The sequence below is a fragment of the Cuculus canorus genome, chromosome 27, assembly GCF_017976375.1.
Source record: "Cuculus canorus isolate bCucCan1 chromosome 27, bCucCan1.pri, whole genome shotgun sequence".
Taxonomy (NCBI): domain Eukaryota; kingdom Metazoa; phylum Chordata; class Aves; order Cuculiformes; family Cuculidae; genus Cuculus; species Cuculus canorus.
Window position 1 is genome coordinate 1,378,922 of NC_071427.1, and position 22,352 is coordinate 1,401,273.

At 47.7% G+C, this 22,352-nt stretch overlaps 1 protein-coding gene across 4 annotated transcripts in view; it reads right to left on the reverse strand.

Annotated features, from left to right (window-relative positions):
- Nucleotides 1–423: 423 nt before the first annotated feature.
- The window catches only part of LOC128849270 (ceramide synthase 4-like), a 42,655-nt gene continuing 20,726 nt past the window's right edge, over nucleotides 424–22,352 (reverse strand). For all 4 annotated transcript variants that reach the window (XM_054050362.1, XM_054050363.1, XM_054050361.1 and 1 more), the window contains 9 exons: nucleotides 19,473–19,590; nucleotides 16,629–16,747; nucleotides 14,159–14,216; nucleotides 12,907–12,957; nucleotides 9,124–9,216; nucleotides 8,140–8,268; nucleotides 7,259–7,365; nucleotides 6,696–6,852; nucleotides 424–2,371 (listed from right to left, as the gene is read on the reverse strand). In XM_054050362.1, coding sequence (XP_053906337.1) covers nucleotides 2,180–2,371; nucleotides 6,696–6,852; nucleotides 7,259–7,365; nucleotides 8,140–8,268; nucleotides 9,124–9,216; nucleotides 12,907–12,957; nucleotides 14,159–14,216; nucleotides 16,629–16,747; nucleotides 19,473–19,590 — 1,024 coding nt within the window. In that variant the 3' untranslated portion in view covers nucleotides 424–2,179. The remainder of the gene's footprint in view (nucleotides 2,372–6,695; nucleotides 6,853–7,258; nucleotides 7,366–8,139; nucleotides 8,269–9,123; nucleotides 9,217–12,906; nucleotides 12,958–14,158; nucleotides 14,217–16,628; nucleotides 16,748–19,472; nucleotides 19,591–22,352) is intronic.

The window sequence follows — 22,352 nt, forward strand, 5'->3', positions numbered from 1 at the left end:
ATTTTATAATAGGGATCTTTCCTAGCCTTGAAAACCTCATGGAAAAGAAGAATAGACATTAATTTCTCTCCTCTTATCCTTGCAAGTCCAAAGAATCTCCTTAGTGCTGCAATATTGGACTCGCCACTGCCCTGGCTGTACAAGTAACCTCGGTCTCATGTAACGGTGCCCTAAAGTCTGCTGTGTCCCAGAGCCAAACACAGCTTTACCTACAAGATAAATCAAAGCTGCAATTCTCTACTGGTAGGGCGCGGTATGTCCTGGGTACGCAACATCCTCTCCACATGCGCTGCATGTGCATTGACTCGACAGTGGCCCCCGTACGTGTCCTCCTCATCACACATCCCCCAAGAAGGTGAAACGAGCCAGAGTGCCTCCTGCTTGTTAAAGAAATGAAAAAGAGCCCAGACAATCAAACCTTTCCAAAGTAATTTATAAAGGACGTTTCCATTCAGTAGTACAAAACGATGTACGACCGCCCCTCCTGAGCACGTCACCTGCAGAGGAGCGGCAAGGTTGTAGGCTCAGGTTAAAGAAACATGACAGGATGCAGAACGTGGACTTCGAACTTCATGTTAGCTCAGGGTTTCAGAGACAAAGTATCTTCAGCAAATATGAATTTAAATGACGATGCAGGAACAGATGTTCTCCTCCCAGAGTGAGTTACTGCCCTGGAATCACCCACGCTGGAACCACTTTTTCCCCTCTGAAAGTATCCAAAGTATCTGGACTGAAAGCCAAGCTGAGCACATATAAGCTGAGATCAAAGCTCAGATGAACTGAGTGCATTGCTCAACCCCTCTCTTGTCCTTCTATGCTGTCACTTGCCTTTTAATTTTAAACATGTGCACCACGTCCTCAAATCAGGCACTTCCTTGGTCCATGTCCCCCAGTTAGCACTGGCCCTTACTGGGCACATACTGGGAAGTGCCTGCACGGCCTCAACAGCCTGAGTCTCTGTGCTCACTACAGTGAATCTGCTAAACCTTTGGTTTCATGGATTAATCGATTTATAAAAGAGAAATTCACATCATATTCATTTAACTCTTTCAAGGGATTACAGAAACCAAAGTCTAAGACTACACCGGATATAAGAGACAGGACACCAAACCAATTGAATCCCAACTGCGTCATCACCTCATGGACTACTGCTTTAAACTTGCTCTCCTTGACACACCTGGGCAACGGCCCTGGAGTTAAAGGCCACGTTAAAGCATTATTCCATAAGGTTCAGCAGATCTTCTCTGGATTCCTTCTCCTCTGAGAACAGGGGATATGTGTTGCTTCTTGCCACAAGCTGACCCTGTAAACATTTCACATTGTGCCAATCACATTGGGTGGAAACATGAGCACTCACTCAGTGTTGGCTTCTAGATTATGTAGTGTTTTGGCACCTCCCTTCTTCCGACTGTGTTTCCTTCCAAGTCAGGTTTAAAGGATGACCTGACAGCTGAGACACAACTGCTTGGATTTTCCAGGTCTTCCATCTACAATTTGGGTGGGTGTTCTGCAGTTTGGGCTTTGGAGCTCCCACCTCTGTGGCAATAACACTGACAAGAGAAGGGCCTGAGATCCATTCCCTTACAGAACCGCTTACATGGCACACAGCAGCATCTCCTTTGAGAAGAAAGTTTTTCCTATGTCTTTTCAAAGCTTTCATTCCGCTACGCTCAGTTTTGATTTCCTGAGTGGCCCAAGGGCACCTGTCTTCTCAAAAGACCTGTCCCCGTATTGAGTTTCACACCTCCTCCTTAGTGGCATTGTTACTGACAACAGGCCAGGGCCCCCAGAGGCTGACCGAGACTGACCAGATTCCTACAAACAACATCAGGTGGGTGAGATTTGACATTGCTAGGGTTTATCCACCTTTTTTCTTTTAAAAAAAAAAGTACTTTTCAAGATTAACGCATTTATCGACTATGGCACAACCTAATACAAGTGAAACAACTTTGATCCCTTTCTATCTGCTTCAAGGCTACAACCTACAGTAAGCTTTTATTGAAGAAAGACCAAAATCTCCCTTCAAGCATCACTGACCATAAACAATTCGGTTTAGAGGAAGCAGGAATTCTGCTAGGATACTGTAACTGCACTCCGTTTTATCTACACAACAAACAAAACTGTTTCTAAAGACGGTGGCCTGGACTCGTTCCAGACCAGATCCGACGCACGTCAGCAGCTATCTTTCCTTGACGTGGCCATTGGTGAGATGAGTTCTGTTCTTCAGGGGCTCAGACCCGTTCCTCTGGATACAATCGTTGCTTGTGACGTTGCTGAAATATGTGATCCCGTTTTTCTCCTTTTCCCTTATCTTTTCTCTTTCTTCATCCTTATCACTTTCTTCTGTGTCACTTCTCATGTCCTTGTCCATCTACAGAAAAACATAAATCAGAAGCAACACAAACACAGAAGGCTGCCCAAGATGCAGTGCCAGCTGAGCCACAGCCTGGACATCCATCTGCTACTCCGCCCACTCGCTTTTGGCCCACAGTTCCACCCTGTCCCTTCAGCTTTTAAATCACCTTCAGAGAGTAGTTCTCTCTGCCTCTCTGATTTCAGTCTCAGTGCAGTCCTAGCTGTGATCATAGAATGGTTTGGGTTGGAAGGGTTCTCAAAGCCCATCCAGTCCCACCCCCTGCCATGGGCAGGGACACCTCCCACTGGATCAGGGGCTCCAAACCTCATCCAACCCGGCCTGGAACCCCTCCAGGGATGGGGCAGCCGCCACTGCTCTGGGCAACCTGGGCCAGGGCCTCCCCACCCTCACAGAAAACATTTCTTCCTAAGATCTCATCTCAATCTCCCCTCTTTGACTAACAAACCATTCCCCTTGTCCCGTCCCTGCACTCCCTGAGGAAGAGCCCCTCCCAGCCCTCCTGCAGGCAGATCCTGGTAAACATTAGGAATTACTGCAGAAGCTGAGAAGCAGCACCACATCACAGACCCCCAGGACTGAGGACAACCCTGTAAGACTGAGGAGAACCACATTGCTGCTGTGGGCACCAGCACGTGGAAGAAAGAGGATGTGAGGAGGCAGTTAATCCAGCTCTTTCCCATTTTCTAAGGGGACAAGGAGACAGCTTCTGACCACACGTGGCTTGGGTGGCTGCAGCCTGGCACGCTGCTTTGGACACTGTGAAAGCCTTAAAACAAACCCACAGCTCAGCACAAAGCCACTCAACTCTGATTACATTCAGCTTTATGTTCTGTCTTTTCCTCTTGCTATTGACTGCAGGATCTGTAATTACTTTTGTAAATATTTAATTCACTGCCTTACAAAGAAGACAACGAAGAAACAACAGGGTAAAATGAGAGTTTAGAAAAAGCAGCCCAGCACTTGTTGGCTTCCTGGGCTGGTGCTGCTCTGCAATACAAGGAGCCATAACAGAGGATAAATGCAGGTGCCACAATCCTGGTTGGAAAGAGCTCTGAGGGAAAGCAGCAAACTCCTCCTGGGACCTGAGCTTTGGAAGCTGCTCAGGGGCATCGGTTGCTGCACGGACACCTGCCTTCTCCACTTACTCTGTTCTTCTGGGAATATCTCTTGGGTCACATTAAGAAGTCTGTTTGCTCTTTCTAGAGATGACTACACCCAAATGCAGACAGGTTTTGTGAGAATCTAAGCTTGCACTGAATTCCAATTGCCTCTGAGGACAATACAGGTAGGAGATGCTATTTTCTGTGAACAACGTACACCTCAGGTCATCCTGGAACCGGCAGTGCAGGAACTACGCTGGAGTCATCTGCTGCGTAAGGACAAACAGTAATCAATATTCCTAAGTTTATCCATTTGTGGCCATAGGGCACAGCTGAAGCCTTAAACCCAGAGAGATTCACGAAGGGGCTCCACATCTGCACGAATTACGACAATGTATCTCAGCTCGCCTGTATGAGGGAATGAATCCTGTCCATCAGGATCTAGGCTGCGTTCCAATTAATGCAGGTGAGGAGACAGCATGTGAGAAGTTGGTGCAGATAAACCTGTGCCAGAGCATAGAACTGTGGAGATCAGAAAGGTCCATGAGAAGAACGCAAACTACTGACTGGAGCAAGAATTCCAGGGCTCTCAAAAAAGGGGAGAATGTCCTATATTCTTCCTGATATCACTTTGGGCTGTTAAATATCATCATTGGAACAGATCTGTTTAGGATGATTTCTCTTTGCTATTCGCTGCTCAATACGGAAAGCTTTCAAATGTATTTTTTGCATGAAATATGATTCTTAGCTAAAAGACGATTCTTCGCTAAATCAGATGATTCTTAGCTAAAAAAGGCAAAAATTCTGGATATGCTTCGATATTTTTCTCCTTGAGAGGTTGTGTCTTTCTAGTAAGGCTATTTACTACCTCATCATTTTACACTCTAATAACTGCAATGGTAATTCAGCCCACACAAGCATTAGGAAAACAATACAAGGGCGTCTTCAGCTGCATCTTCATTTCTGCCCTGTGAAGTTTGTCTTTCCTAATTTGCAAGTTATTTGCTCTCTGCTACCTTAAGGGAAGGCAGATAAAGAAAATAAGGACAATATGGATGGAGATGAGCCTTTAATGCATGTTCTCAGCTCCCATAGGACAGAATTCCCTGGTTGGGCGCTAATAAAACAACTTATCCTGGGCTATGAGGTCAACTCCCACACGGCCCTGACTTATTACTCCTGGATTGTGTCCTTGGCGTGTGGCCAGTGCAATGCCATTAGGTCGTGCCTTTGATTCTGGGAAGAATTTCATGCTGAGCAGCACTTTGGTCTCATGGCAAATGCTACGGGCAGAGAGAGTGGGATGCATTTCACTAGACTTTATACAGCTGCACCCCAGACATTCATCTAGGCTCTCTCTGGTAGAGATAAACAGCACAACCTGGGTGCAATCCTGAATGGATTAAGCTTTGGGCACATCTGTTTACCTCTACTGATATGAGAAAGGGTCCAGACAGCTGGTTCAGACTGAAATGTCCACTCTGCAGACATCTACTATGAAACCTGTAATAATGACAGGGCAGTGGGGAAGGGGCTGGAGAACAAGTCTTACGAGGAGCGGCTGAGGGACCGGGGGTTGTTTAGCCTGGAGAAGAGGAGGCTGAGGGGAGACCTTATTGCTCTCTACAACTGCCTGAAAGGAGGGTGTAGACAGGAGGGAGCTGGGCTCTTCTCCCAAGTGACAGGGGACAGGACAAGGGAGAAGGGCCTCACGCTGTGCCAGGGGAGGGTCAGATTGGACATCATGAAAAAATTTTTCACTGAAAGGATCATCAGACACTGGTAGAGGCTGCCCAGGGAGGGGGTTGAGTCACCATCCCTAGAGGTATTTAAAAGATGGGTAGACAAGACAGTTAAGGATATGGTTTAGTGGCAGATAGGTATGGTTGGACTCGATGATCTCAGAGGTCTTTTCCAGCCTGGTGATTCTATGATTCTAAGCAAGTTTGCTGAAGATGCAAAACCAGGAGGAGCTGCTGGTATGCCAGAGGATCATGCTGCTGTCCATAGGGCCCTTGACAGGCTGGAGAAGTGGGCTGACAGGAACTTTGTGAAGATGAACAAGGGGAATGTTAAGTCCTGCACTTTGGGAGGAACAACCCCAGGCACCAGGATATGCTGGGCTGACCAACTAAGGAAAATCTGGAGGTCCTGGCAGACACCAAGTTGGACATGAGGCAGCAAAGTGCCCCTGCCCTTCCTGGCCTGTGTCAGAAGGAGCATTTCCAGCAGGGTGAGGGAGCTGATCCTTCCCCTCTCTCTACTGGAGTGCTGTGTCCAGCTCTGGGCTCCTCAGTACAAGAGAGACATGGACACACTAGAGAGTCCAGCGAAGGACTGCAAAGATGAGAAAGGGACTGGAGCATCTTGCGAGGAAAGGCTGAGAGAGCTGCAACTGTCCAGCCTGGAAAAGGGCAGGCTCAGGGATACATCAATGGGTGTTATCAATGGATATGGATACCTGAAGGGAGGGTGCAAAGAGGACAGAGCCAGGCTCTTCTCGGTGTTGCCCAGTGACAGGACAAGAGGCAAAGAGCACAAACTGAAACACAGGAGGCTCCCTCTGAACATCAGGAACCACTTTTGAACTGAGAGAGTGTCCAGGCACTGTCACAGGGTGCTCAGAGAGGTGATGGGTGTCTCCATCCTTGGAAATAGTCAAAAGCCATTTGAACACGGCCCTGGGCAACCTGCTCCAGGTGACCTTGCTTGAGTCAGGGAATACAGACAAGCCTTCCAGAGGTACCGTCCAAGCTCAGTCATTCTGTGATCACAGCAACACTCTAATTAAAATCCTGTACTAGAAGGGAAGCACTTTTGCACTAGCATCACCAGTCATGACAACTTTCCCTGCCTTACATTCCTTAGTTTCATTACAAATGCAAATCACACTGGAGCGAGTGCTGGGATCCTTAGGCAGATGTCAATGGCTTTGCTCACAGAAATCTCCCCTGGAGTGCAACTCACATTTGTCTTGAATACAAGCATTGGAAGTAGACCAAATATTGTAGGGATCCATGACAACTGTACTTTTTTTTTGGCCAATTTTCCCTAATAATATTGAGTGTTCCCTTCACCTCCCTGTTTGGAATGCACACACATAATTTCACTAGGGCAAGAAGGAACCCATCCCAGATGAACCCCTGTGCTCGCAAGCAGTCCAGATGGACCCTTCCTCCCTGTGTGATATATGGGGAAGACTACAAACCGATCCATACCGTGCCCTGGAGGACAAACTTGTAGAGCATGCGAATAATTAGGCAGGACCAGAAGACGTGGAGCAGCTGCAGAGTTATCAGGAGAACATTCACGAAGTAGTATCCAAAGAAGGGCTGGAATATCTCCATGGAGTAATAGTAGGTGTTATAGAGCACTCTGCAAGACAGAGGAAATCACGGTGGAGGAAAAGCATGTTGTTAGTAGGGCCATAACTAAGCTCAGAAAACTCTCATCACAGACCTCAGTCAGTCACATCCTTCTTATTTATAACACATGTGAGCCAACCCTCAGTTTTCCACCAGAAATACGAGGCAGAGCTGTAGGTGGAGGCCTCCTCCTCTGTTGTACACTTCAGCGCTTTAAGATTCCTCTACGGACCCCAAGTTAGCCCACCCTCGCTTCCCCCAGCACAGCTGTGTGCTGCTGCAGCCTGTGTGAAGGGCAGGAACATAAGCTCAAGGAATGAGAAGCAAAGGCTGAAGAAAAAGATTCAGCACCCAGCTGAATTATCCTGTCCCCCAGAAGGCAGCTTCTCCATTTCCCTTGACTACAGCAGACTCACGTGTAGGGGTAAATGACCAGGCGGCTGATGAGGAAAACAGCTGAGAAGATCACAAAGAGGCTGTCGCAAGTTTTTTTCCACTTCATGTAATTGAATATCTTAGTTGGCTGGAAGGAGAAAGAACAATAAAACAGCAGGCTAAGACAATGCAAGTACACATGCTCCAGGAGGCAAATGGGCCGGACACGACACAATCTGCATGCAGATAACTCTGCCTCCTCCAGCAACCTCAGCTGGGTCAGGAGATAGAAACATAAAATGGGTCGGGTGAGAAGGGACCTCAAAAAGTTCCACACCCCCTGCCATGGGCAGGGACACCTCCCACTGCATCAGGTTGCTCAAAGACCCATGCAACCTGGCCTTGAACACCTCCAGAGACGGGGCAGCCACCACTGCTCTGGGCAACCTGGGCCAGGGCCTCCCCATCCTCTCCACGAAGAATTTCTTCCCAAGATCTCAATCTCCCCTCTTTCAGCTTCAAAACTTTCCCCTCATCCTATCCCCGTGCTTCCTGATCAAGAGCCCCTCCCCAGCTTTCCTGGAGACCCTTTCATTACTGGAAGCTGCTCTAAGGTCTCCCCAGAGCCTTCTCTTTTCCAGGCTGAACAACCCCAACTCCCCCGGCCTGTCCTCGTATGGGAGGTGCTCCAGCCCTCAGATTATCCTTGTGTCCTCCTATGGTCTCATTCCAACAGCTCCAGAATCTTCCTGTGCTGAGGACTCCAGAACTCAACGCAGGGCTCCAAGTACACATCAGCACTGAATTATCCCTGAAACACTCTACCTCTTGGCCCACACTGTCCTAGGTCTAAAGACGCCCTTTGGCTGAAAAGCACTGTTGCTACATCAGCGTTGCCTGGCATGTAAGCTGTGGAGCTCACCTCTAGGAAGCAATCAGAAGCATCATGAATTACTAACACCAGTGTCCCAATGCGGATGTAATTGGCACAATATGAGAAGCTGATCAGGAAGATAGTTGCAGCATGATGGATTATCTGCTCCTTGAAGTCCTGGTGAGAAAGGGGAAAGCAGCGAATAAAATACGTAATGCACCTTCTGCCTTGGTTAAAGCTTGCCTCCAGCAGGCAGCAGTGAAATCTCTCCACCATTGACTAAGAAACCTCTCCATGTAACTCTTCTTACACATATAACTCTTCTACCAAACACATTCTAGAAATGTAGGCAATCGAGACCCTACAATGAAAAGTTTAAGCTGTGAACTGAGGATCTCACAACAAAGAACACTCTTTCCCTTCACCAATAATGATGTGATGATAGTCCAAATCAGAAGACAGAATAACGAAAGCCAATGATTTAGTACAGGCAAACTCAACATGAAGAGAGGTTCCTTTCTGTCACCATGCAGTGTCCATACCCATCTCTCCTCCATCTCTGTGCACGCCTGCCTGTCTGCCCAATCGCCTCACGCCCCCAGGCTCGTTGATGGGGCCTCACAACCACCCTATGCAAGGGCATATTTGCAGCCTCGCTGCTTGCCTACGCCTATGGCATCACACAGCACCTGTCTGTAGGTTCAGTGGCACCCAGGAACACACAGCTTAATTGGCAGAGAATCATCTCTTTTCCTGTCTCTCCAATCAGTACAGCCTAGAAGAGTCCTGGCAATTCTTAAGCTCAGATTTGAAGCTTGGATTGAGAACTCTGCAGTGGTTTGCACCTTTCCGCATCAAGGTTTGCATTCTCCATTTCCCGCTGACTGGGAATGGGAATTCCTAGGAACGAGCTAAGACAGCATCCCCCAAAACTTCAGGCTAGCACTGCACACAGGCTCTTGGAGATCGTTCTCCCGACTGTTCAACTTAGGTCCTGTCTGTGCTGGATTCTTCCCCCAGGCTGTCACTCACCTTCCTCTTCACATCAAAGGGCAGGGTGAAGACCAGCGAGCAGTAGAAGGAGAGCTCCAGCAGGTAGTACCAGAACACGGATGGCAGGAGCGGCTGAGGGAGAGAGAAACAGTGAAACACCCACCAGATACAGTGGAGCAAGGGCTGGGAGTGAAGATTCCTTCCCAGCCAAAAGAACAGCAGACAACCAAACCAACAAAACTGGTTCTTGTAGCTTCAGGGGGAAATACTTCAACTGAACAAGTGATTACTTATTAAATGTCATCTGTGCTGAGGGGAAAGCAATGAACAGGGGAAATTACACTTCGCCACATTATCTGGAACATGTAGGGAACTACCGGGATGATCCTGATTATTTTTAGGATTCCTTCAGCACCACGAAGACTCCTGAGCAGTCATTACAGAGCTTAAAAATGATGTAAACCATTTCACTATTTCATTATGAGGACAGGTTGAGAGATTTGGGGTTGTTCAGCCTAGAGAGGAGGAAGCTCCAGGGAGACCTCAGAACAACTTCCAGGACTGAAAGGGGCTCCAGAAAAGCTGGGGAGGGACTTTTTACAAAGGCATGGAGTGAAAGGACGAGGGGAATGACTTTAAATTGGAAGGGGGAAGATTTAGATTAGACATTAGGAAGAAATTCTTCACAATGAGGCCAGGGAGGCCCTGGCCCAGGTTGCCCAGAGCAGTGGTGGCTGCCCCATCCCTGGAGCTGTTCCAGGCCAGGTTGGATGGGGCTTGGAGCAACCTGATCCAGTGGGAGGTGTTCCTGCCCATGGCAGAGGGTGAGACTGGATGGGCTTTGAGGTTCTTTCCAACACAACCCATTTTATGACTCTATAATTCACTATGGTGAAATAGAAGAGCAGTAGCTGAATAAATAATTCTTTTATTAGGATCCAAGCAGATGCTTTAGGCTCCTTGTACAAAGATCTTTCAGTTTATCCAAGCTAATATGGGGGAGTGTAACCTCAAGGTGATCAGCAATCTGTATTCTTCTGGCTAATTCTTCTGGGGTTTTACAGCTGAAAAACAAAGCTTAGACTCACTCAGCAAGATAGGTGCTATTTAACTATGAATTTTTCGCTGCTGTGGCACTACATGGCCTCCTTAAACTGGAATCTACGTGATAAAAAACTACTGTGACTAAAAAGGCTTTGCAACCAGCATTTCATGGAGAATGGTGCTCCCAAATACCAATTAATTTGTGCTTTCTCTTTCCAAAGTGTTGATTTATGGCCTTTGTAGATTGTAGTTTGTTTTCTTTTGTAGCCCCCGTGACTTGTCGCAAGAGGAAACACAGCTGGATGCACTGGTACTGCCAAGGGGGATATGAACATCTCCCAGGCTGCTATGTGCTGTTTGCACTCTAGAGGTTATCCAAACAGGAGCTGTGGACCAAAAGGGATGTTTTTTTCCCTGAATCATAGAACGGTTTGAATTGGAAGAAATCCTAAAGATCATCTAATTCCACCCCCCCTGCCATGGGCAGGGACACCGACACCTACCATGGGATCAGGGGCTCCAAGGCCCATCCAACCTGGCCTTGAACCCCTCCAGGGATGGGGCAGCCACCACTGCTCTGGGCAACCTGGGCCAGGGCCTCCCCACCCTCATTGTGAGGAAATTCTTCCTCGCGTCCAGTCTAAATCTGCCCCTCACCAATTTAAAGCCATTCCCCCTAGTCCCATCACTCCATGCCTTTGTAAAAAGTCCCTCTACAGCTTTCTTGTAGCCCCTTCAGTTACTGGAAGGTCGCTACAAGGCCTCCTCGGAGCCTTCTCTTCTCCAGGCTGAACAACCCCAACTCTCTCAGCCTGTCCTTGGATGGGAGATCCAGCCCTCAGATCATCCTTGTAGCCGTTCTCTGCACTGTAATGACAGATTATTTGGGAGAACCAGCATTTCTTTTGTCACTATCTGTAGCACAGGGCATGGTCCATTTAGGAGAAACTGCATTTAACACATCCTTCGTTGCTGCTCATGCACAGGTTTGCCCTTCACCTTTTTTGCTCTTTGCCAGCGCGACACATGCTCCAAATGTATGGAACAGGATGCAAGGACTCGAGTGATCCCATTGGTCCTACATTCCTATTGAAGCACCATCTGCTTGTATGGTTTGACTTTTATGCTGAACTACAGATTTGCCCCTAAAATTTCTGCCTGTGAGCGACAGCAGATTGTTTGGAGACTCAGCTTGAGGGATGTCACCTCATTCTTCACTCATTTTCCCCAGTTAAAATGGTGCATTAAATTTCTCTTTATGGGTTTGTCAACCTCAATGTACAGTCCCGGGGTCTTGCTCTAACTTTGCTAGCCCAAAAAGCTCTGGAATACAGGCAGTCTTGACTTTGGCTTGGTAGTGGGATCGAGTTTCCTTCAGCCCCCTCTTCAATTAACGAAAGATTGTATTTCCTGCCCAGGAAATTCTAATACTGTAAAATCCTGTGCATGGGACCTCCCTGCATAACACATTGTCCTGCCAGAAACACCAGCTGCTCCCATAGAATCACAAAATCATGGGAATGGTTTAGGTTGGAAGGGACCTCAAAGACCATCCAGTTCCACCCTCTGGATCAAGTTGCTCCAAGCCCCATCCAACCTGGCCTTGAACACCTCCCCGGATGGGGCAGCCACGACTGCTCTGGGCAACCTAGAAGAGAGGAACCTCTTCCAAACTTGGAAGCAGGTTATTCCATATTTAATGAAATTTAGCCCTCTTTAACTACCTCTGCTCTGGCATCCACAGTACTGTGAGACAGGAAGGCTCCTGCTCTACAACAGGCAAGAGCTGCCTTCTCTAGAGAATTCAGAGCATGTATCTAAAAACATAGAGGGAAAGGTAGAGCAAGCAATGGCTCCTGTGCTCAGTGGGTGAAGACCCTTTCTAACTCTTTTGAACTTCTCATTTACAGGAGTAGGAATAGCAAGAGAGACAGCTGGGCAAAAAAGGAACTGGCTCCGGTTGCCATCTTTGCTCTTTGTGTTGATGATCAAGGAGGAGATTTTCTGCCTTGCTGGCAATTTTCATTAAGGCTGTTCTGGGCTGGGCTGATCAGAGATGTAGGCTTTCTAACCCAACTTTCTAACTCCAAGAACACATTGTAAAACAATAAGAGAGCATCCTCCAAACTTAATGGGAATGATGCGGTATTGCTAGTGGCCATGCTGCCAGTTCCGCTAGGAAATGAACTCCTTAGAGAGTACTGTAGACATGATTGTTCAGTACAGCTGGAAGCACACAGCATTCAGAGCATGTCCTCTGCTCTAGATGTTCTCTGTTGAAGTCAACAGGTTGCCCAGAACAGTGGCGGCTGCCCCATCCCTGGAGGTGTTGAAGGCCAGGTTGGATGGGGCTTGGAGTGATTTGATCCAGCGGAAGGTGTCCCTGCCCACAGCAGGGGGTTGGAACTGGATGGGCTTTGGGGTCCCTTCAAACAATTCCATGATTCTAGGACTCTCCCCAGGCAGCATGTCCTTCTCTGGCCTTGCTCCCTTCCGCAAATCAGACAACCTTGGAGCATTCCTATTTTTCAGTTTCTTGGTCAGAACTTTCACTCCCCTTTTACTTTTGCTCTCCTGACTGATCCTCTATTGTCTTTAGGTGACACCAAATATAAAGAGTTCTTCCTTGACAAGGATCTGGCTTTGAATTCTTAGGGCTTGTGAGTCTGAATTTAATTCAGTGCCCTCTCTTTCGTCAGTAATATAACCTGATTTCCAAAAGATATCGAAAGACAATACATGATCTATAACAGCATTTTCCCCTCTCGCATGACTCACCTGCTGTGGGTATCCTGTCCAGCACTCTCTGTGGTCCCAAAGCCAAGGCTTCTGCAAAGACAATGCAACACAAATATGAGAACGCCAGAGGAATTCTTCTCTTATCAACTGCCAAACTCCTTTAGCGTGTTCCCACTACAGAATTTGTTGTGTTTTATTACAGGTAGAGCTGGCTGCACTGTCTGGAGTTCAGTTGCCAAAAGATTTCCACTACAAGAACTTGCAGTTGCTTGCGACTTTGCCAATTTGTAGCTATTAGGCTAGTTAGCCCAGTTCCAAATAAAACAGGTCAGGGAAGATTTCTACCAACTTGCTGCGGCCTTCTACAAGTCTGGGGAAGTGGTGATTATTTTTAATGCATTAAAATATTCTTACAACTGTCGTATTAAGAATCTCTGTGGTTTGGACAACACTTTAACATGGCAAGAAGGCTGAAAACTTGTGTGCCAGAACATGATATTTCCTCTCATTGAGTACCATGCTGCAGTCTGTTAAGCAAGGAGCCTCTGAAAAGATCCTGCTTTGTTCACACGACATTCAAAATGGGTAGTTTAGAACTTGGCAGCTTCGAAACTTCCACAGAAACATGACAACTGAAGTCCCCAAAAGTTTGGAGGATGTTCTGACCCTTCGCTGTGCCTTTCTTTCTAAAGAAAGAAGAGTGTTTCACAAAAACAAATGCATGTGAAAACACTACTCAGACGACAAAGCAAACGTGTGAAAGTTATAAAGTGTCACGGGCAATCAGGCCTTTTCACATTAATTATTTGTTCTTTTTAATGTACTCATTTTGGTACAATTTCCAATAATGGAATAACATGCTGTGTACTACAGGGTCTAGAGGTGCTGTCTGTACCACAGATGACTCCTTTTTCATTCAAATCAGAAGATAAAGAATCATAGAATGGGTTGGGTTGGAAGGGGCCTCAAAGCTACAGGGCAAGAGGAAATGGCCTCAAGTTGCACTAGGGGAGGGTTAGATTGGATAGCAGGAAAAAGTTCTTTACTATAGAAGAGTAGTGAAGCCCTGGCAGAGGCTGCCCAAGGCAGTGGGGGAGTCCCCATCCCTGGAGGGGTTCAAGAATGTGTTGACGTGGCACCTGGGGACACGGTTTAGTGGGTACAGTGTGGTTGGGCTGGACGAGCTTAGAAGCCTTTTCCAACTTTAATGATTCCATGATTCTATGTTTGACAACAAAACCTGTCACTCGTGCAGGCTCTGGCTAGGTAGAACAGGAGGTTGTGTACTCACATCGTACAGGACAGCAAGTCCAGTGAAGAAAGCAATGATGTAAAATGTAAACCTCCAGCTACAAAGAAACAAAACAAAGTACCTTAGAAACCCATTCATTAAGCACCGAGCTCCAATTCTGCGTCTCAATCACATTCAGTCAAAGAATGACTCTAGGCAGGCAAAGACATACATTAACACATTCGAGGTTCGCCCTGACCATTACAGGAGTGTTACTGGCACATTCAACAGACTTCATGAAGAGCAATTCTTCTGCTTCAGGGATGGCAGAAAAGATGAGAATCCCGCTACTGAAACCACCCAGATAATCACCCCAAACCTTTCAGGAAAAGATGAGAATCCCGCTACTGAAACCACCCAGATAATCACCCCAAACCCCCCAGCACGGGCAGATGCTTGGGCAAAAGGCAAAAACTGCCTCTCTCTCCCCAATACATTTGGCAATTCGGCATGCTAAAGTCATTATCATGTAAAGTAACTAATTACTGTCCTGTTTGGTCTCAGTCAGGAGCTGGTAATGACTTTAGCCACAGTAAACCTAAAAGAAGTACCTAGAAAATGTGCCCAGTGGACAGGGGCAGGTCATGCTCAACATCCACGGGTAGAGTAAGGAATGAGAGGAATTTCACTCGACAGAGTAAACAGACTTAACACAGGAAACTTCAAAGGAGTCCAACTGTCTAAACCAGTTCTCTCATTTCCAAAAATCTCCATAACAAATCAGAAGTAACTACGCTCGGAGAAAGAGATTCCACCTGTCAGCGAAAGCCCCAGGAGCTCCCAGCCAGACGCTGCACAAAGCTTTAGTTGGAAAGCCAGGATGGAGCACTGTCCTCATGAGCTGAGTCAGAAAAGCATTTCCTCTTTGCTATTTACTGTTACTATTTACTGCATGTCAGCTATTTACTGTACATCTGAGCGCAGGGAGAACTTAGATTTCAGCTGGTCGGAAGCAGGTGAAGCGTGGTTGCCCTCCAATTGCTTGTCCACAGCTTTTGATTGCAACTAGCTGGAATAGAATGAATAATACACACCTGTTTTTTCTCTTTTCTTTTTCAATTAAGGTTTTTAGGCAGGGGTTTTGAATCAGAGGTTGAGTGTTAAACGGAGCACGAGGGGATCAACTTGAAGTTGATGCCTACCCTATGGAGACACATTTAAAGATATGAACAGCACTGCAGGGAATGTAATGATTTCTTTCATCTCTCTTTCTCCTGGGAGAATCGATTTCCTACCACCAACAGCAGAGCAGACACTGCTAAAGCAAGGCTTTTTCAACCAAGCTCAGGAGAATCCTCCGGAGCTGAGCCAGGTCTAATGTTTGCAGAACTGGCTGATGTGAGATTTATTTTGTGCCTCCACATCATTTAGGGCCACAAAGTTGGTGAGAAGTCGTATGAGGAGTGGCTGAAGTCATTTGGTCTGGTCAGTCTGGAGAAGAGGAGACTGAGAGGAGATCACACAGCAGTTTACAGCTTCCTCATGAAGGGAAGGAGGAGGAGAGGGCACTGAGCTCTTCTCTCTAGCAACTAATGACAGGACCCAAGGGAATGGCAGGAAGATGCCAGGGGAGGGTTGGGTTGGACATTAGGAAAAGGTTCTTCACTCAGTGGGTGGTGGAGCCCTGGAACAGCTCCCAGGGAAGCAGTCACGGCACCAAGCCTGACAATATTCCAGAACAATCTGGCCAATGCCCTCAGACCCATGGTGTGAATGTTGGTGTGTCCTGTGCAGGGACAGGAGCTGGACTCGATGATCCTTGTGGGTCCCTTCCAACTCAGGGCATTCTGTGATTCTGTGATCATATGGATTTCCACACAGCTGTTTCCAAGAAGAGTTCTGCTCTTAAGAAAACACAACCCCCTTTCTCTGCCACCATACAAGTGTGCTGGGTTTTGACTTTCAGGATGCTGAAGTCAACTGGCAGCAGATACAAGCTCTCCCGCCGCCTGCAACTTCCGACAGCAACAGCATGTAGAACCGCTGCAGAAAAGATGCAGCAGAAGGGATCAGCTTGCAGTGAGGCAAAGGGGAGGCAGGGGAAAGGCAACAGAAAGGCTGACTGTTTTGGAGGCACCAAAACAGCAGCAAAGCGGCAAGAAGCAGTAAAGATGCAAAACACTAGGGAGTTTTTCAGGGACAATGCTGTTCAAAAGCAGAATGCCGGGCTTAAAAGATAGAAACGGGGGCTCTACAAGGAAGAAAGGTGAGACAGAAGTAAAAGTGGAGTTGGGAGTGAAAATAAAAGGGAAAAGCAAGGAATGTTTCAGTAAGAGAGAAGCAGCGGAGAGCTGCAGAAGAACCAGGTGGGGCAGGGAAGACCCTGGAGGCATAGGGTGGAGGCAGCGAGCTGGGACGCTCTGCATGCAGGGATGGAGGGCAAGGAGACAGTGAGCTGGGATGCTTTGTGTAGGATGGAGTGTGAAAGGCCCCTGCTGCTCTGCTACTCATGATTTGTGCTACCACTCACCAGGCCTCGCAAAACTTCTTCGACAAGTTGGGTCGGTCAGTGTTCCTCCGGTGCCGGAACCACCTCTCCACCTTCCTCACCGGCAGGCCGCACTGTTTGGCTAAACTGATCAGGTCACTCTGGAAAACAGGTGAGGAGCAGGGCTCAGATCCAAGTCCAAAGGCAGGAGGGGCAATGTGGGCGTCTCATGTGCCCCACCACAGAGCCCAGCTGGAGGCTCCAGGCAAGCCCAAGGCTCTTCAGGCTGAGGCGTCTTTCAGAAAGCTGTCCTTTCGTAGTGTAAAGACCTCAGAGAGTAGAAAATCTTTCCACTCCTCCCATAAGCAACAGGTTATTAAAGCTAAATACTGCAACTTGACATTCTTTATATGAACTTCCTACCTTTCAAGGTCTGGTCTCATCTCCTCATAGGAGTTTTGTTGTTGAATCACTTCCCCACCCTGTCTTCAGACACAGAGTCCCTTAAACCTGTCCCTCCAACACAGTTTTTCTGCAGCTGAAATGATTTTTAAAGTTCCATAATGAATCTCATTATCCCTTTCAGCAGCCTGGTACAGTTACCAGCCAATAACACGACTCTTGAGCAGAGCCAACAGCATTAGGACATCAGGAAAAGCTTCTTCACTGAAAGGGTCATCAGGCTCTGGAACGGCTGCCCAGGGTGGTGGTGGAGTCACCATCCCTGGAGATGTTTAAAAGAGGGGTCGATGAGGTGCTCAGGGATCTGGTTCAGTAGTGGACAGGGATGGTTGGACTTGATGATCTCAAAGGTCTTTTCTAACCTAGGGATTCAATGATTTTCCTACACAATATTCTCCTGCTCGGGATAATTTCTCAACAAACTACCCATAGAAATCCTGCAATTACCTTCTTGTCCTTAGGCTACTAAAAGTCTGGCATGTGGTATGACAGAAGTCTGTCACGTTTTATATTCCTTTGGGAAATAGCATTGTAGATAGCTTTATTTTTTTAAGTAAAGCAATAGTTCTTCATGAAACGCGTTTACCTTAACAGTACCATGTTGGAATGACCGACACGGTCCCAGCATGTTGTATAGAAGTGTGTCCATTGCCAATTTTCAGATGTGCTTCCTCCCACTCCTAGTGATTGCTGTGCTTGTGGTGGAGACAAAAGGAGACACTGATTTATGTTCTCCAACTGCTCCATAATATGGAATCCCTCCCAAGGAGAAGGTGGCTGAGAACAGCAAAATCTCATCTTGTACCGGGCATGTAAAAGCTGACTCATACACAGGTCTCTGCGAGCTCATGGGAGAGAGAGGGAGGTAGGAGACTGGCTGTGGTGTAACCGGCAAAGGGAGAGCAGCCCTGCTCCTGCTCTATGGGACACTGTCAGCAGGAGTCTCGTGGTGGGCTCCCATACGAGGACAAGCTGAGGGAGTTGGGGTTGTTCAGCCTGGAGAAGAGAAAGCTCCGAGGAGACCTTAGAGCGGCCTTCCAGTATGGAACCGGGCTCCAGGAAAGCTGTGGAGGGGCTCTTGAGTGCAGGGATAGGATGAGGGGGAATGGCCTGAAGCTCCGTCAGGGGAGGTTCAGGTTGGATATCAGAAAAAAATTCTTCACAGTAAGAGTCATTGGGTACTGGAACAGGCTGCCCAGGGAGGTGGTCGAGTCGCCTTCCCTGGAGGTGTTTAAGGAACGGGTGGATGAAGTACTTAGGGACATGGTTTAGGGAGTGTTAGGAACGGTTGGACTCGATGATCCAATGGGTCCTTTCCAACCTTGTGTGATTCTGTGATTCTGTGGAAAGGGGAGATTGAGATGAGATCTTAGGAAGAAATGTTTTCCTGTGAGGGTGGGGAGATCCTGGCCCAGGTTGCCCAGAGAAGGGGTGGCTGCCCCATCCCTGGAGGTGTTCAAGGCCAGGCTGGATGGGGCTTGGAGCAACCAGATCCAGTGGGAGGTGTCCCTGCCCATAGCATGGGGTGGAACTGGATGGGCTATAAGGTCCCTTCCAACACAAACCAGTCTACAATTCTGATTCTGATTGTCCCAAGTCCTTCAAGATCACTCTTTTTATCTCTCATGGGGAAACTTGTGTTTGCAGTTTTCTGATGCTCCCCACAATCTCTGTGATGACAACCAAGACTTTAGTTCACTTCCTGAAAGGCCAATCTCAAACTTGGGGATTGCACAGCAACAGAATGACCCCAGAACTACAAGCACCGAGCTGCTGAGTTGCAAGAACTAGCAGCGTGGGGATCAGCTCAAGGCAGTTGATGTGACAGGGATTTGCCAGTACATGAAGAGAAGGCATCAGAGAATCACTACGGAATGGCTGGAGTTGGAAGGGACCTCTAGAGGTCACCTGGTCCACCCCCCTTGCTCAAGTAGAGCTACCTAGATTTGATGCCCAGAACCATGTCCAGACGCCTTTTGAGTATTCCCAAGGATGAAGATCCCACAACCTCTCCAGGCAACCTGTTCCAGTGACCTTCACAGTAAGAAAATGTTTCCTGATGTTCAAACAAAGCCTCCAGTGTTTCAGTTTGTGCTACGTGCAAGGCAAACACAAGAGGGAACAGGAATTGTCATTATTCCCTTTGGGAGAACAGTTTCGTGTCCACAGAAGTTTGAGGTTTGGTTTTTTTTGGCTCCTACCTACATAAAACTGCTCTCCCAGATGTTCAGGAGAAGAACACAGCTGATGGCATTTGCCCCAGTGACCCCTGGGGCTGGCTGGTCTCAGGGCCAGCGCTACAGTGGTTTGTTGAGCTTCTAAGTATGAGTGACGTTAGTGAACTTCAGGATTCCAAATGTGATTTTATTTGGCTAAAGACACAATGGCTAAACCTAGAGGAGAGCCAAAGAAGAAAGGACTCACCTCTGCAGGCTTCTTGCAGCACGTACTGTAGAACGCTTCCAGCACAGGGTTGGGCTGAGCTCTTGGTCTCTGCTTGTCTCTCACACCCAGTTTGCTACTCAGGGGCAGGGCTATGGCTCTGCGAAAGAGCAGACAAAGGTTCAGCCAAAACCAGAACAGCAATTTCTGATATGGCAGCAATCTTAAAACATAAGACAGCACCTAACGGCCGCCTCCCACATTTTGTATCCAAGCCCAAGTATCATGTCAAGATGAGGCAGATAAAGAAACTGGGAAGGAAGAAAACAAACTAAGAGCAGAAACAGTGGGACTTGAACTCTACTGTCCGGGATGCTATGTGGCAATATCCAAAATCACATGAGACTGGGAAATGCTATATCATGCTTTGTAAACTTCGGAATCCACTGTGCTTGGGCAGCTGGGATTAAGGCAGAAAGCCCAGGCTTGCAGCCCCAAAGCCTATCACCAGTCTCTGGCTTGCTTGCAGCCAATGCAGAGTGCCGCGCTGATGATAAGGGCTAAACATTGGTCACTGCTCCAGTACCTGAAAGGGGCTACAAGAAAGCTGGGGAGGGACTTTTTACAAAGGCATGGAGTGATAGGATGAGGGGGAATGGCTATAAACTGGAGAGGGGCAGATTTAGACTAGACGTAAGGAAGAATTTCTTCACGATAAGAGTGGTGAGGCCCTGGCCCAGGTTGCCCAGAGCAGCGGTGGCTGCCCCATCCCTGGAGGTGTTCAAGGCCACGTTGGATGGGGCTTGGAGACCCTGATCCAGTGGGAGGTGTCCCTGCCCACGGCAGGGAGTGGAACTGGATGGGTTTTAAGGGCCCTTTCAACCCAAACTATTCCATGATTTATGATCTAACAACACTGAACACACATGGCATCCGCTTGAACTAAAGACTTGGCCCAGGATGAAGAGCGAGGCTCTATCAGATATGTGGTGTTAACGCAGAAGAAATGTCCTGCGGAAATAAGAGGCCGCTTGATCTTCACCAGAGGAACTCACCTCTGTTCTTCCTAATGCGAATCAGATATCAGTTCTGAAATAAGAGCACAGCAATGAGAAATTGGGCCACAAGCACGGATGCTTATGCTGGCTGTGCATCCACAGTGAAACAATGCAAAAAAAACCCAACTGCATTGCTAGAAAAAAGTTACCAAGTAGTAACACAAATGGGTGTAGAATTGCTGGGCTCAGCAACTCAGCTCCTCCTCCACAAACTCTTCTCTCCCTCAGCAGGAGGAAACAGCCCCATCAATGGCGTGGGGAGCAGTCCTGCACGGACACTGCCCAAACAGGAAACCAATGTTTAAAGAAAAGACCCCAATTAACTGCATTCTCCTTTAATTTCCAGACAATTAGTTGTTCCTCATTAAAAACCTTTTACACGCTGCCACTGGCACACAGTTGGTCCCATCAGAAGAAGGAGCAGACTGTCTGCCTAGAAGCACTTCCAGCACTGTTGCTGAACACGGAACATGCAAAATCGCTGGAAAACCTTATCTCTGCATTTTGGAGCAAAGGTTTTTTGCTTCAGGTGCTAAAAAGCCCCCCTGACCACTGGGTGATCAGCTGGAAACGAGTGCTGAGGGCAGAGATCCCACACAAAGGAGCAAGAGCTGAAACCCCAGCCCGCTCTGATCGGACACCCCAGGCTGCTCCTCTGGTCAGTTGTCCCTGATCATTCAGACATGGAACAAGGTTCCTTTTTTCACTACACAGCAAAAAAAACCTGTGGAAGCTACTTCATGACGTATGTGTCTAAAGATGTTTTACTTAAAACCAGTATAGGATATATTTATGACCATGATTATATAGAATCGTTGAATATTTTGGACTGGAAGGGATCTTTCAAGGTCATCCAGTCCGACCGTCCTGCAGGACCAGGGACATCTTTAATAGGATCACGTTGCTCAGAGCCCCATCCGACCTGACCTTGAATGCTTCCAGGGATGGGGCATCCACTGCCCCCCCAGCAACGTGGGCCAGTGTTTCACCACCTTATTGTGAAAAATTTGTTCCTTATATCCAGTCTAAATCTCCCCTCCCTTTGCTTAAAACCATTCCTCCTTGTCCTGACACAACAGGCCTTGCTAAAAACTCTGTCCCCAGCTTTTCTGGAGACCCTTTCAGTACTGGAAGCTGCTCTAAGGTCTCCCCAGAGCCTTCTCTTCTCCAGGCTGAACAACCCCAACTCTCTCAGCCTATCCTCATAGCAGAGGTGCTCCAGCCCTGGGATCATCTCCGTGGTCTCCTCTGGACCCGCTCCAAAAGCTCCATGTCCTCGTTGTGCTGAGGGCTCCAGAGATGCCCATATGGCGTGGTTGCCTCTGGTTTCTTTGAGCCATACAGCCTCTGCCCCGTATGTGCACGTGCCAAGAGACCATTCTGCACCAAACATCCTTCCACAAGAATCTTTTGAAAGTTTTCCTTAATTTAACTGACAGGTATCAAAAGCAATTTTATGAAAAGACCACTACATAGAGAATGTTGTAACTCCTATTACATGAAGGTACAAATCACTGAACGGTTCATTGTTTCACTTATTCATCCAACAGCCGATTTCCACCTGGCTTTGGCACAGCCAGCCCACCAGCTGCACCAACTCTTCCTCCATCATCTCTGGGAACCTTTCGCTCACTACAGCAACATTCAAATATGTACCAAGATCAACAGATAAAGAGATGTTTCTGCCATGAGAGAAGGGCCAGGTGGGAGCGTACTCACTATCTATTTCCCAACAAGCCACGTAGTAATCACAAAAGCCATGTGCAAGCGTGGACTCAGTGAAATTCAGCAGCACCCTGGTGCTACTGGATGGCAGAGGAATACAGCCATCACTGGAAGTTCTGGGGTTTAGCTCTGATTGCTC